The 15,194-nt window shown below is 43.2% G+C and overlaps 1 protein-coding gene across 5 annotated transcripts in view; it reads right to left on the reverse strand.

Moving 5' to 3' along the window:
• Positions 1 to 14,700, reverse strand: part of Smg7 (SMG7 nonsense mediated mRNA decay factor) — a 67,956-nt gene extending 53,256 nt beyond the window's left edge. For 3 of the 5 annotated variants that reach the window (XM_051147574.1, XM_051147575.1, XM_051147572.1), the window contains exon 1: positions 14,527 to 14,691. Coding sequence is in view for 1 of the 5 variants with exons in the window: in XM_051147573.1 (XP_051003530.1) it covers positions 14,527 to 14,555 (29 nt within the window). In the remaining 4 variants the exon portion in view is untranslated. Of the gene's footprint in view, positions 1 to 14,526 lie in introns of all 5 variants that reach the window. The other 2 variants (XM_051147573.1, XM_051147576.1) reach the window with 2 other exon arrangements.
• Between the last annotated feature and the right edge of the window lie 494 nt (positions 14,701 to 15,194).

A 15,194-nucleotide genomic window follows, 5' to 3' on the forward strand; every position in this document is an offset into this window, starting at 1 on the left:
TCTTCCTGCTGCCTGTGTATCTGGAGGTAGAGCTCTCAGCTCCTCTCCAGCACCACATCTGTCTGTGTGCTGCCATGCTTCTTGCTTTGACGATATTAGACTAAACCTCTGAAACTGTAAGCAAGCCAAAATTAATGCATTCTTTTGATAAGAGTTGCTGTGCTAATATGTCTCTTCACAAAAGTAGAGCACTGACTGAGAAACTTACTTATATGTGAGTGTGTGTTTTTGTGTATAGCCAATATTTAATAAAAGTATCAAGGAATTTAAAAAAGAAAAATTCTCAACAAACGATGCTATAACTGGATAAAAAAATTAACTAGAAAACAAGTAATACACCACAACATATGCAAAATTAAAATAGATTGTAGACTTGGCCTATAAAATTTCTAGAGGGAAATTTAGAAGCAAACGGATTAACTTTTAACTACCAGCTCTGGTTTGAATGTTGTGTCTCCTCCCAAATGCACGTTGAAAATTAATGTCTAATGCAACAATACTAAGAGGTGCTGGCTCTCAGAAATGAATACCATATAAAGACTACACCCTCAAGAATGGGACTAGAGCAGTTAGAGAGATGGCTCAGAGGTTAAGAGAACTGGTTGTTCTTCCAAAGGTTCTGAGTTCAATCCCCAGCAACCACAGGGTGGCTCACAACCATCTATAATGAGATCTGGTGCCATCTTCTGGCATGCAGGTGTACATGCAGGCCAAACACTGTATACATAATAAATCAATCTTAAAAGGACTAGTACCTTATAAAAGGGGCTAAAGAAAACTAGCTAGGGCTCTTTGTGACCAAGCTCTCAGACCCTATTGTTGGTCTAATGTCTTTGTGCATTATGCAAATACACACACATACACACACACACACACACACACACACACACACACACACACACACACACACGAGACAGGGATTCTCTGTATAGCCTTGGCTGTCCTGGACTCACTTTGTAGACCAGGCTGGCCTTGAACTCACAGCGATCTGCCTGCGTCTGCCTCCAGAGTGCTGGGATATTTTTAATATCTAATCCTATTTGACTGACACCAGGTGGTGGTGGTGCACGCCTTTAATCCCAGCACTCCAGAGGCTGAGGCATGAGAAACACTGTGAATTCAAGGCCAGCCTGGTCTATAAAGTGAGTCCAGGACAGCCAAGGTTACACAGAGAACCCTGTCTCAGAAAAGAAAAGGTTTGACTGGCTAAATTTATACACAAAGGTCTTCTTTTGTTTTTTGGGTTTTTGTTGTCGTCCTTCTTGCTTTCTTTTCTTTCCTTTTTCCATTCCCTTCTCTTTCCCTTCCCCTTCCTCTTCTTTCCTTGCTTCTTAGGACAGCAATATGGTACACCAAACTGACTGAGAAGGTCTTTGAATTAAGACTGCCTTAATTTGTTTTTAGGGTGTCCTGAGTTCAGGTCCCTGTTACCTACTAGCAAGGTAACCTTAAGCCTCTTTAGTTTTAATTTTGGTACTAATGATCATAATAGGTCATTAGAAGAATTACATTAGAAGTTGTAACATCCTTGTGTAAAGCCCAGTGTAGTTTTAGGCCTCTTTTCTAAATCAACTTAATTTTCAGTATTTTAATATATTAATATGTCATTTTAGTCTGGCGTGGTAGTTAACTGCCACTAACATGCAGTCCTTAACGTGTATTTTCCCTTACTGGCTTGCCCAATTCTTTTTGGTTTTTTTCAAGGCAGGGTTTCTCTGCGTAGCCTTGGCTGTCCTGGACTCACTTTGTTGACCAGGCTGGACTTGAACTCACCTCAATCCGCCTGCTCCTGTCTTCCGAGGGCTGGGATTACAGGCGTGTGCCACCACACCCAAAACAATAAATTATTTTAATAATAATAATGGCCTGTTGCTAAAAAGCTCTCATCTTTAGACGGTCACATGGGTCTTAGGTCAGCATTGGTTCACCTCTAATGTTGATATGTCTTCTCACTATGCCGTAGAGGCTTGTGTAGACCAAGGGGAGGAGTGGCTTTGGAGATGCTGCTTGTCCTCTAATAATAGTCAGTACTTAGGTTTTACTTTATTCCTCACTACACCAAACACTCTGTTTATTTGATTTCACAGCAATTCTATGGGTTACGTACCACTGTTGTTCTGTTTTATATACAGGCAAACAAGACTCAGAATAGCTAAACCTAAAAGTCATTCTCAGATTGACAGAGTTGAGTTTTGAGCTTCAGAGTTAGGCTTTGCAGTCAATAGTCTTAAGTATGCATCATAATGTCTTTAATTTTATATTAGTTACTTGAGATTGTGAGATTTTTGTTTATTATGTGTTGCTATAAAGCATAACATTCATAATTACAGATATAATCTGACAATTTCTCAGGCTCAACTTTTAAAATGCATTTATTTTTTCCAAGGAAGTAGCAGTTAGAATACTTTTTTTGGTAAGTTTACGATGGGAACAAAAAGAGGAGATTCTCTGAAATTCATTGAGATTCTTTAAGGAATGAAAGGAAGAACCGGATCATAGTGTTTCAAATGCTGATAGGCTATCAGATTAAGGGTGGGAAGATAAAAAGAAAGTATACTACTTAAGTCCTCAGTGCTAGAGAGCAGAGGCGAGGGGATCGCTGTGAGTTACAGGCTAGCCAGGGCTATTACAGAGAGAAACCCTGTCTAAAAAAAAAAAAAAAAAAAAAAAAGAACTAGAACATATTTAAGGCATGTTTTAATGCTGTAATCTTTTTCTATGGTGCTTTGGCATTTCACATGCATTAGAAAATTTCACTGACAAAACAAGTCCTACAAATAGGTATTATTAATCTTCACGTTTGGAGGGCGAGCTCCTGTCTTCACATAGGAGCTCATGTAGCACAAGCTGGCCTCGTACTTGCTATGCAGTTACCTAGCTGAGGTCTTGCTTTTACCTCCTAAATGCTCAGATTAACAGGCTTAAGACAAACCACATTTGGTTTCTTGGTGGGGAAGGCTCTGGGGACATGATGGGATCCAACTCAGGATCTTAGGCATACTAAGGGCATACTAAGCAATAACTATACCATATAAGCTGTGCTCCTTGGTTAAGTTTGTTTAATTTGAACTTAAAGATGTGTGCTTCAGTCACTCAAAAACTTAAGTATGTCAAACAATTTGAGTGTAAAAATCTACCGTGGGGCTGGAGAGATGGCTCAGCAGTTAAGAGCACTCACTCACTTATCTTGCAGAGGGCTCTAGTGTGATTCCTAGCAGCCATGTGGCAGCTCAGAACAGTCTAATTCAAATCCTAAGGGATCTCCAGGCACTGCACGCACATAGTGAACAGACGACATTCACGCAGACAAAACACGTTCACGTGAAAAATTAGATATTAAAAATAAAATATACTTTAAGTTACATTCCACAAACTGTATATTCACACGAAGATTTGCAGATGCTCTACGATAGTCTTTATGTCTGAAATGCACTTATGCTGATTCTTAACATTATGCTTTGTATTTTTCATCACTTATAGGAAAATTTCCAAATGAAAGAAGTCCACCTTGGTGGTGGTGGTGTTCTTATATCAGTCAGGGGCAGAGCAGGCGGCAGTCCTTTGTTCATCCTAGCTTGATGCCTGTCTTGGTGGCCAAAGCGGCCTAGGACTCATAAAAATCAAATCAAATCAAATCAAATCCAGGAAGCACAATGCTGGAGGAGGAAGACAAGACAGACAAGATACCTGCCACACCACCCACAGACCTGCCCTCCAGCGCATGGCACAAGTGGGCCATAGACATCCACTTGCCATCAAGCTACACAGTGCCACGCTATGCAGCATGGATGGAGAATGTCACCCAGGGGCCCGCTGACCACGTGGCCAGCCGGCAGAGGGAGTCCCTACAATGTGTGAGTAATATGGTGGGGTCAGATGGGAGAGAAAGAGAAGTGGAGCAGTTTGAGCATTATCAAGAGAGATGGGCCAGACCCACATCTGGTGCACACCTTTAACGCCAGCACTTGGGAGACAGAGGCGGGCGGACCACTGTGAGTTCGAGGCCAGCTTGGTCTACAAAGCAATCCAGGACAGCCAAGACTAACACAGAGACCCTGTCTCAAAAACAAAAACAAAAGAGATTAAGCCAGGTGGTGGTGGCACATACCTTTAATCCCAGCACTTGAGAGGCAGAGACAGGTGGATCTCTGTAAGTTCGAGGCCAGCCTGGTCTACAAAGGGCTACACAGAGTTCAGGACAGCCAAGATAAAACACAGAAGCCCTGTCTTTTTTAAAAAAAAAAAAAAAGCCATGTTCAGAGACATTGGGCAAATCACTTTAATGGTTTTGTTCATGACACCACTGATAGAAGTAGATAAGTTAATTTATGAAAGGTCAACAATGCCAGATTAAGGAGTATACTTAAGGGAAAGTCATAAATAAATATTTAAGAATATTACTTTGGAATCAATGCAAAATATCTATTTGTAGTAGGGCAGACAGTATGGAGTCTGAAGAAAAACAAAAACAAAACCCCAGAATTTAGTCTGAAGGAGAACCAGAATTTGTTAACTAAGCTATTTCTTCGTATGTGTTCCGTTTTGCCACCACAAAGTAATGAACAGTATTTAATGCCCAGTCAAAACTTCTTGTGACCTCAGAAGAACTGTAGGTAAGGTACTAGGCTAGAAGAGTATTTCCACAGTATGAGTAAAACACTGACAAAACCAGTAAGGAAAAAAGAAAAACATTTCCAGAGTGGTAGAAATACTCAAAAGGGTAAAGAAATAGAACTCAAAGATGACTGCAAGAGTTTAAACCTGGGGGGAGAGGGGGAGAGGGGAGAGGCATCACACCTCCAATGAAGAAAATGAGAAAGCTTAATTGTGTAGGAAGAAGGGAAGTATATAAAGCTTCTTCGTGTATTTATTTACTTGTAAGACGAGATCTCAAGTATCCCAAACTGGCTTCGAACTCACACTGTAGTGGAGTTTACTTTTACATGCTGACACAACTTATAGCGTCACGTGGGAAGAGAGCTGGCCTGTGAGTGACCTCTTCAGTAAGTTAATTGATATGGAACACAGCTCACAGCAGAAGGCAGCATTCCCTGGGTGGGGAGGAGGTTTCCTGAACCCTTTAAGAGTGGAGAATATGAGCTAAACACAAGCAAGCATTGATACATTCATTTCTCTTCAGTCTTGTCTGTGCTGTGACTAGCTGTTTCAAATTCCTGCTGCCTTTACTTTCCACAAGTGAAATGACTGTAGTGTGGAATTGTAAGCACAAATTAACCCCTTTGCCTGTAAGTAGCTCTTAAGCAACAGAATGAACAGGAGACTGACAATAGTAAGACTTCACAAATAACAAATGCCCAGAAGGCAGGGGCACAAAATGATTAGTCAGTGCTACATGTTAATTTTCAGATTATGCACACCTAAAATATATAGTACTTACTATGTACCAGAGCACTCTAGATAAGTACATTAACTCTCTCTTTATAACTGTATGCAACAGATATATTACTTCTAGTTCACAGATAAGAGAACAGAGAAATGGGCACAGAAAGTATAAGTGGACTGCCCAGAACAACAGTGACAGGGCTATGACTTAGACTCAAGCATTTCCACCCCAGAGATTAAACTGTTTTGTTTGTTTTGAGACATACTATGTAACCTGGAATTTGCTTGTAGATCAGAGTGGCCTTGAACTCACGGAGATCCACCTGTCTCTGCCCCCTAAATGCTGAGATTAAAGGCATGCACCACCACTTCCAACTGAGATTATATCCAGAATATCCAACTCCATTTATTTTTAACTTTGTGCCCATTTTAGTAAGAGTTCATAAGACTCTAAAAGAAAAGAATGACATCTTAGGCCAATCATTTATCCAGGACTAGCACAATGATTTAAATTGTATGCTTCCTAAGTTTTAGTGAATGATGATTCAATGACAGAAGTTTGTAAGTAGACACAGTATCTAAAAAAAAAAAAAAAAGGAATGCTGTTGGTGGCACATGCCTTTAACCCTAGCACTTGGGAGGTAGAGGCATACAGATCTCAAGGCCAACCTGGTCCACAAAGAGAGTTCCAGGACAGCCAAGGCTGTTACACTGAGAAATCCTGTCTAAAGAAAAGAATGAAAGAAAGAAATGCTAAGAAAAAAACAAGGTGGTGGTGGTGGGGGTGTGGGGGGGGAGGTATGCCATTGTTTTTGCCACCGGTGGCTAAAATGAGCCAGAACAACAAAGCAGGACAGAGTAATCAGAATTGGTGCTGAAAGCAACAGAGCTTAAGAACTTCTCATTTGAGGCCGGGTGTGGTAGCGCACGCCTTTAATCCCAGCAGAAGCAGGCAGATTGCTTTGAGTTCGAGGTGAGCCTGGTCTACAAAGCAAGTCCAGGACAGCCAACACTAACAGAGAGACTCTGTCTCGAAAAACCAAACCAAACCAAAAAAACCAAAAACAAAAAACCCTTCTCTTTTGTCTGTGTGTACACATCACAGCTACTAGGAGTCATATGGTAACTTGTATGTTAGTTAGTAAAACCACCTGAGCCAGGGGCGAGGGACACAACTTTGAGCCAAGCAATGAGGAGGGAGAAGAAGGTGGACCTCTGAGTTAGAGGCTAGCCTGACTTACGTATCAAGTTCCAGCTCAGCTAGGGCTACCCAGTGAGACCCTGTATCAAAACAACCAAACAAAAAACCCGCAACAGCTGAAAGCATGGTCTCTTCTTTAGTCTGAACTGGCGGGACAGGGTAGATGGATATAAGAAAGATACAAAATCAGAGGAAGGCAAACAAAGGTGTGAGTGTAAGGAAGGGAACTAGCTGATTTGGGCCATTATGAGGTCTTAGGCACCTTTGAAGAGGTCAGTATCAATAAAGAAACTGAACAACAACAACAAAATGGATCACAATCAAAGGACAAACAGGCAACAGGTTAAACTTGAAATGTTTAGCCATAAGACAAAAATCACAAATGACAAAATTCCGAGGGAAAGTTAGAATAAAAACTGGCTTTTAAGGGGGGAAAATCGAGATTGTTCCCAGAAAACAGTAGTGAAGAAAATAACACCACACATGAACTAGGTCCTGGCGGAATGGTAGATATAGTCAAGAGCACAAGGGAGAACACGGCTCACAGAAGAACCCCAGCTAACTGCCTTGCCTTGCCTTGCCTTGCCTTTGTTTGTTTTTTTTTTAAGATTTATTTATTTTGTTTTTCGAGACAGGGTTTCTCTGTGTAGCCCTGGTTGTCCTGGACTCACTTTGTAGACCAGGCTGGTCTCAAACTCCCAGAGATCCACCTGCCTCTGCCTCAAGTGCTGGGATTAAAGGTATGCATCTGGCGCTTTATTTATTATTATTATTATTATGAATACAGTGCGCTGCCTACATGTACACTGGCACGCGAGAAAAGGGCATCAGATCACATTATAGATGGTTGTGAGCCACCATGTGGTTGCTGGGAATTGAACTCAGGAGCTCTGAAAGAGCACTCAGTGCTGTTAACCTCTGAGTCATCTCTCCAGGCCCTGCTTTCCCTTTTTTGAGATCCATGCCAGATATTAAGTGTTCAAATTGCCATATTCACATCCTCTACTTCTTATATGTGTGAGAAACTTGTGCCTGGTCAGAACATTTAATATCATGCATGAAATCAGAGTAGATACACTATTTTTAATGTATTTGGAAAAAGTACAAGCATGTTCTGCCTGCTTGCAATGTCAAATGCTCAATCCTCTTTAAAACTCTGGTTCATCTTTCAGTTTTCATGAAAAATCTCATCTCTACCAAGATGCCCTTTCACCCAGCTCCACCTGTTGGAATAAGCATCATCCTTATGTCCACACATCACCTTTGCTTCTCTATAACTGAGCATAGCTAGTTTACTGGCTACTCCTGTGTCTCCAGTAACTTTAAACTTACCACCAAAAATCTGTGTTGGTGCTCTATTCAGTAACTGCCAGAGAGCAAAACTCAATTTACAAAACCAAGCTGAAATATATACATTTGTCTACAAGGAGGAACATGGAAGCTGGTTTAGTACTACCTAAGGGAAAATTGATGAGAAAGCTTACAATGTATGGTGAGGTTTTTGGCAAATTTTTTTGGGGGGGGGTTGAGGGAGAATGAATGATATTGGCATCTGATGGGTACAGGCTAGGGAGGCAGGCTACTCATGGTTTCAGGTGCACAAGATAAATCATGCCCACCCACGTGAGAGTATCTAGCCCACTAGTCAACTAAGTGCCAAGCTTTGCAAAAACCTTTCAAAATGAAGCAATCAAGAAAAAAAGACAACCAGAGTTGTTGCCTGAGATCTCTAAAATTTTCTTTAACAATTAGTTACCTCTTCTTCCTACTAAGAATTGAGCAGCAAACAACTTTGCTAACCAGCTTCAGTTGCGTGTTAACCAGTAAGGAGTTGGTTGTAACACCATGTGTAACAACATGTGACATGTTTGCCAAATCACTGTCTCTTATTTTCCTGTCAATGATAATTAGCTCTTCTTAGTGACAATCTCCCAGGCCCTTTGCCAAGTCTAGCTACAGCAACTAAATACACCTTCATGGCAAACTTCACTGACAATATGTGATGCTCGCCACCACTTCAAGACATCTGTCTGCTCATGTCTGAACAAGATGACAGTTAGACTAGCCCATTTAAACCTTCAGGCACGAATTCACACAACAAATAAAAACTCAAAAGTCTAGTCAGGGTTAGAGATATAGCTAAAGACTCAACAACTTAATACAGTATAAAGTAAAATAGCCCTTTTAAAGTCTGAGACATTCTCCACCCCAACAAAAGCCCCATGAGAAACTGGCTGTACTAGTGGGTCCAGATCTTCCTATAACCTACCCCATTAAAAACATCAACAGAAAGCTCAGTGACTGCTTCCTTCATCATAAAGACAGATGACAGCAGCTGTGAGAAAGCAAAGAATGAAACATACCTAAGACAGGAGGTATACATTTTTAAATCCAACTGAAATCACAAAGGAAGCAGAAATTAACAACCAAGATAATTCAGCCAGTCAGTATCCAAGCAGGCAACGTGCTATTAACATTATTATAACAAAAACTTGTAAGCCTCAAGTTATTTTTTAAAAATTACCATATTTGGTGAAACAGCCATGTTTGACCGATTTTCTGGAATTGAGGCTACTTCACATCCTAGAAAGGCTAAGAGTGGTGGGAGGGATGGATGGGGGGGGGGGGGGGGGGAGGACATAACTCTATAAACCACAAGGATTAATGTCCACAAACAGCTTACAAGTCTTTCTGAGGCTTCCTATCAGACTCAGCATTACCAGATTATTCTAGAAAGCAGAGCCCACTCCACTTAGTTGTCTTTCCTCCTGGCTCCATTCACTAATCTAAGACTATGCCTGCTACTTTACCCAGCCTCAGCCAAGATTCACCATCATGCATTGTATCTTACAATATGAAACTATTTTCCTTCCAACTCAAATAACAACCATTTTTCTGTTACCTCAAAAACAAGTCTGTGGCTGCTGTTTCATCTCTGGCTATAAAGTTCTAACATAGAATGTGACACTAGTTGGTCCTCTCAATAGAGGGTATCAAAGGGAAAATCTTAACAGAGCAGACATTTATGACCATTTTTGTAAAAGGGTCTAACACCATGGAATCAACTTCAAGCTGATGTCACTGAAACACCCAAAGCATAGAAGAAAACGTAAGACAGACAAAGAATAATGAAGAAAGCAAAGTAGGGAGGTGCACAAAGCAGCACCTCTGCCAAGGGCAGCAGCAGGTGCTTGCTAACATCTCTGGCACCTTTGTAATAGGATTTGACCTGTTTGACTGGTATTGTTATGGCTATGATTACTCCACTTTCTCGTCTTCCAGAACTTCGATGTCTTCTCTGTCTCACACTTTAAGACATGTTTGCTTCACCCCCGTTTTTCTGTGTGTCCTGGTTAGTTGTTGGTTTGGTTTTTGTTTGTTTGTTTGTTTTTGGTCAACCTGACACACATTAGAGTCATCTGGGAAGAGAACCCTCAAGAGGGAAAGTGTCTCCATCAGATTGCCTGTAGGCAAGTCAGAAGGGCATTTCCTTGATCAATTGATGTCGGAGGGGCCAATGTTTTGGGGGTGGTGCCACTCCCGGACAGGTGATCCTCATGGTGTAAGAAAGCAGGCTGAGCAAGGTATGGAGGAACAAGCCAGTAAACAGCATCCTTCTATCACTTCTGCATCAGTTATTGCCTTGACTTCCTAAATGATGATGAACTACAATGTATGAGATTATTTTAAACCCTTTACTCCCTAAGCTGCTTTTGGTCCTGGTCTTTATCACAGCAACAGAAACTCAAGATGGTGCCTTTGGTATATTAATTCCCAAACATTTAAGAATCATTCTTTTGCTGGGCATAGTAGCATGCGTCTGTAATCCCAGCACTCAGGAAGCAGAGGCAGGCAGATCGTTGTGAGTTCAAGGCCAGCCTGGTCTACAAAGCTAATCCAGGACAGCCAAGGCTACACAGAGAAACTCTGTCTCAAAAAACCAAAAACAAAAAAACATTCTTTTAAGGTGTAATATTATGCATTACTTATAAACTCATCTATGGCCTATCCTCACCCTTCAGCACCAAACAGAAAGCCTACCATCAATCCACTTTTTCACTCAACATAAGTGTTAGTCTTCAAACAAACTTTCATCTTGTTAAATCAAAAGGAAAACACCTGACTTCTAGTTCTACTTGATGTGAGTGATATACTCGCAATTTCTCCTGCCTAGAACAGTCATGTTTAAGGAAACTTCTTAACTTATAAAATTTAAGTCCTTTCAACATCTATTTGGGCAAAAGTTGTGCCAATCTACTACTACTAGGAGAGAAAAAGCTAGCAAAAGAAATCTGCAGCCTTTTCTTATTTACAGTATCATCTCTTCCCTCCACAGGTTCTTTTCATCTCTGCTGCTTCTTTAACTAAAGATGAATTCAGTTCCCTTTATGTGGAGTTCCTTCTTTCTTGTTCCTAGGCTTTGAAACTGCCATCTTGTTCCTACACTTCCACTACCCCACCATTTCAATACTAGGCACCCCTGCTCACTTACTCCAACAAATTAAAATTCGGTTAAGAGAAGAAAAATCATACAACATGAGGGAAAATCTGCAGCTATGCAGTCTTAAAATCGGCCAACTGACAAAGGCAGGGAACAAAGCTTACCCTAAACTCAAGGTCACAAGCCGTGCCTCCCCTGACCTCTATAAAAACAGCCGTTCTGGGGGCTGAAGAGATGGATGAGCAGTTAAGAACATTGGCTGCCCATTCCAGAGGTCCCAGGCTAGATTCCCAGCACCCACATGGCCATTCACAACCATCTGTAACTCCTGGTCCAAAAAATCCAACACCCTCTTCTGGTGTTTGCACATTAATTTGACCTCCATGATCACTGCACATTAATGCAGGCAAAACACCCATACATATAAAAATAAATCTACTAAATTAAAAACAACAAATTTCTATATTTAAAGAAACTCAACAATGTTCTTTGAAGATAACCTCCAGTCTCCCCTCAGCAGTCTTTAAACGAAAGTGAGAGGAAAACTCAAGTTAGGATAAACTTTTTTGCCTATTCAAGTGTAGCTGGAGATGTAGCAGCCATTTAAACTTTCTCTTTCCACATTTCTCCATTCTTCAGAGCTAAATTCACACCAACCTGTCACTGACTCAATAACCTAAGGGTAATTCTTCCCTCCACACTGATTAGCACAAAAGCTTCTCAGAGCCAGCTATCTCTGCATTCAAAATACCAGCACTTTCTTAATGTTTGTCCCCCTATGGCCCAGACCTCATTCCAAGCCCTAAAGAGCTACTATTTTATGACACAGTAATTGCCTCACAGCACAGCTATGAACATACAGATTGCCTCTTAACAAGTCATCCAAGTTTTCCTTCTTTGGGGGGGGGGGGGGCTCATGAAGCCCAGGATGGCCTTGACTTTGCTAAATAGTGGATGACCTTGAACTTTTGATCTTCTTGTTTCTACTTCCAGAATGGCTAGCTATAACACAACCAGTTTTATATAATGCATGTTAGGTGAGCATTCTACAAATTAAGCTATATTCCAATAACTCTCATCACAAACTTTTTACCTATAAACTAAAAAGATCACAATATTCAATACCCTTTAACATCAGGTTACAGAATAGGTTTTCTCTAATTAGGGCAAAAAATGAACACAGGCCTGCAGCACAGAAAGCTGACCTCAAGCTAGAAGCCAAGCATTTGAACTTGTTTTTACACATCAAGCACATCGTTCTCAATAACTCTTTGGACTTGTTTTCCTAATCTGTAAAAGGAAGAAGTTTAATTCTAAGTTTTCCAGTGTATCACACCACACTCCTGTCTAACTGAACACCACTCTCTCTCTCGCCTCCATTTCCTTATTATCTATGTCCTTACATTTAGAATCTCCCTTTCCTAATCCTCAGCGGTCAGCATATTGTCCGTTCTTAGACTGTAAGTGCTCCTTTAAAGCCTAACAAACGTGTAAGTTCCGTAAGAGGGTGGAGTCCTTACTTTCTATTCTTAGCAGCTGGTACAATGCCTTCCATACAGGTGATCAACCAAACAACTGATGAATCATGTGTGTATAAATGAGCAAATGAACAAAGAAAGCCTTTCCTGATTTCCTTCAGTTGCTCAGGTCATCTCCTGCCTTTGGACTCATCAACATGACACCTTTTGTGGTGATAACTACATTAGTCTGTGCTGTTAATTTACTTACCTACTGGATATCAAGCTGCAATTCCTTAAGATTAAGAACTGCCCTGGTAGAGGCAGGTGGATCTCTGTGAGGTCGAGGCCAGCCTGGTCTACAAAGTGAGTCTAGGACAGCCAAGGTTATAGAGAAACCCTGTCTCGAAAACAAACAAACAAACAAACAAAATTGCCCTGATAGTTTCTATTTCTGTCTACAGCACCTATATTCATGGCTCTATTGTAAAATTTACTGAAGATAGTAAACCACTGGGTAATAGAGAAGAAAAGAGGAAGAAGTCAACTTACAATATCAGACATATATGCTGTGCTAAACTGGAATTCATGCACCAAAGGTTCAAAAGTTCCACTATCCTCTCTCCAGTGTAATCAATAACGACTTTCAAAGGCAGAGCAGCCACCCTGTGCTCCACAGAGCAGAGCAGCCACCCTGTGCTCCACAGAACCACATACCCTCTCCTGCAGTAGACATATGCCTGGGTCTGCTCTCACACCTTCCTTCTTTCACTTCACTAATTTCTTAATTTCTAATTTGAGACAGGGTTGCTCTGTATGTTACACTGGCTGTCCTCGAACTCACAGAGATCCACCTGCCTCTGCCTCCCAAGTGCTGGGATTAAAGGCATGTGCCACCACCCCTGGCTCTGAAATATCACTTATCTACCTATTCAATTCCTTTCTCCACAACGTATAAAACCACTTTTAAAAAGCATTTTTCCTATAAGACCTGTCCTTTTCTAGTTGTTCCTGAAAGACAAAAAAGGCCCAGTTTTTAAGTCTTCAAAACTCCCCAATTAACCTCAGGCTCTAACAACCTTATTTTCCTTTGTCATCAAGGTTTTATTTTACCGTCTAGCTTCCTCCAATCTTTTGCTCAGAACCCATGAAGCCATTCTGACTGAACAACAGCTGCTGTCTTTCCATTCAAAATGTTCTCGACACCAGTGTCAATGCATGTGAGTCTTCTTTAAATGTTCATCAACCCCTGCTTCCTTCCCTTACTCAAGACAGACAGACAGACAGACAGACACACACACACACACACACACACACACACACAACCAGTATCCATGCGTCACTCCATCCCCTTCATGCAAGTTCCTTACATCGCACCTAATGAACGCACAAGACTCTCAGAATGGTATCTTCCAACTACAGTCTCTTCTCAGAACATAACCTTGTTCATAGCACCTCCCTCTTTCCCTCATGTCCCCATCCATTCCCCCCTTTTCGGGTTCCCCAGACTCCTCCAACTAAATACAGAAGGCGTTATTTCTCGTACTCTCCATCCACGACAAAAAAGAGCAAGCTCCGGTTTCTTGCGGTCTCCCCTTCCTCCAATTTGCCCTCCAGTCTGCGTCCTCCCAACCCCCTTCCCCACCAGGTGTGCGGACTTCCATCCTCTACTCTCAGTATGCACCGCTCCAGCCAGCATTCCACGTTTCCCCTACTGTGGGGGCCAGACCCTTCACACCCACCTTCACTCCGGGTCCCTACCTGCTCCTGGGGTGCCTCTCCCTACCCCGGCCCGCGGGCTGAGACCATAGGCGCGCGCGCACACACGTTCTCTCCCTCCCGCTTCCTCCTCAACCTCCCTCCGCTCAGCGCCGGCTTCACGGGAGCTCAGCTCGGCAGACCCGGGGCCAGGCAGCCATGTGTGTGCCCGCCCCCTCCCGCAGCTGCCCGCGAAGCCCGAGTCTCCCAGCCCGGGAGACAGGAGGACGCTGCAACTCCCCCCCACCATCTCGGGAGTCCGCTGTTCCCGGCCCCCAAACCTCCTCCCGGTTCCTACAACACCTCGGCCGGGCTTGGGCACTCACCGGAGATACTGCGCGCTCTGCAGGCTCATCCTCTGCCGCCGCGTCTCCCCCGCGAAGCCTCCGTGGGTCTCTCAGGCTCCTCGGAGCGGCCCCGCGGCCCCGCGGGTGCTGGCGGCCGCCGCCATCTTCCTCTCCTCCGACTCCTCCTCGTTCGGCGCGGGGTTGGGGGGGGGGAGGGCGGGGTGGGGGTAGAGAGTGAGTGAGGCGAGGGGGAGGGAATGGGGAAAGCAGCTCTAGCTGCTGCCCTGGCCTGTGGGACACAGGGACGCTCCGGCTCGGGAGGGGGGGAAGAGGAGGGAGAAGGGAAGGGGGCGGGGGAAGAGGAGGGAGAACCAAAGGAAGGAAGTCGGGTTGGCTCTCGCGAGACTTTAGCAGTGCCGGTCCCTCCGGGTGCTTTCCGCTTCTCTGTACCGCTGCCTTTTGGGATGAGCAAGCAGTGTGGCGCCCGCGCGCCGGCTGAGGGAGCTGCTGGGAGCGCTTGGTGGCTTCCTAGGGATCCGCCCCTCTCCTCCCGCGCGAGGGGACAACCTCAAGCTCAACGCGAACATCGAGCCCCAACCAGACGGGGGTTACAGTCAAAGCCTTCCGCCCTTCCACCCGCCCACTTCTCGCTTCCTTTTTCCACTCCTCCACTTTTCCCCACCGGAAACGCCACCTCTTCCTCCTAC

The sequence above is a fragment of the Acomys russatus genome, chromosome 6 (assembly GCF_903995435.1).
Source record: "Acomys russatus chromosome 6, mAcoRus1.1, whole genome shotgun sequence".
NCBI classification, from domain to species: Eukaryota; Metazoa; Chordata; class Mammalia; order Rodentia; family Muridae; genus Acomys; species Acomys russatus.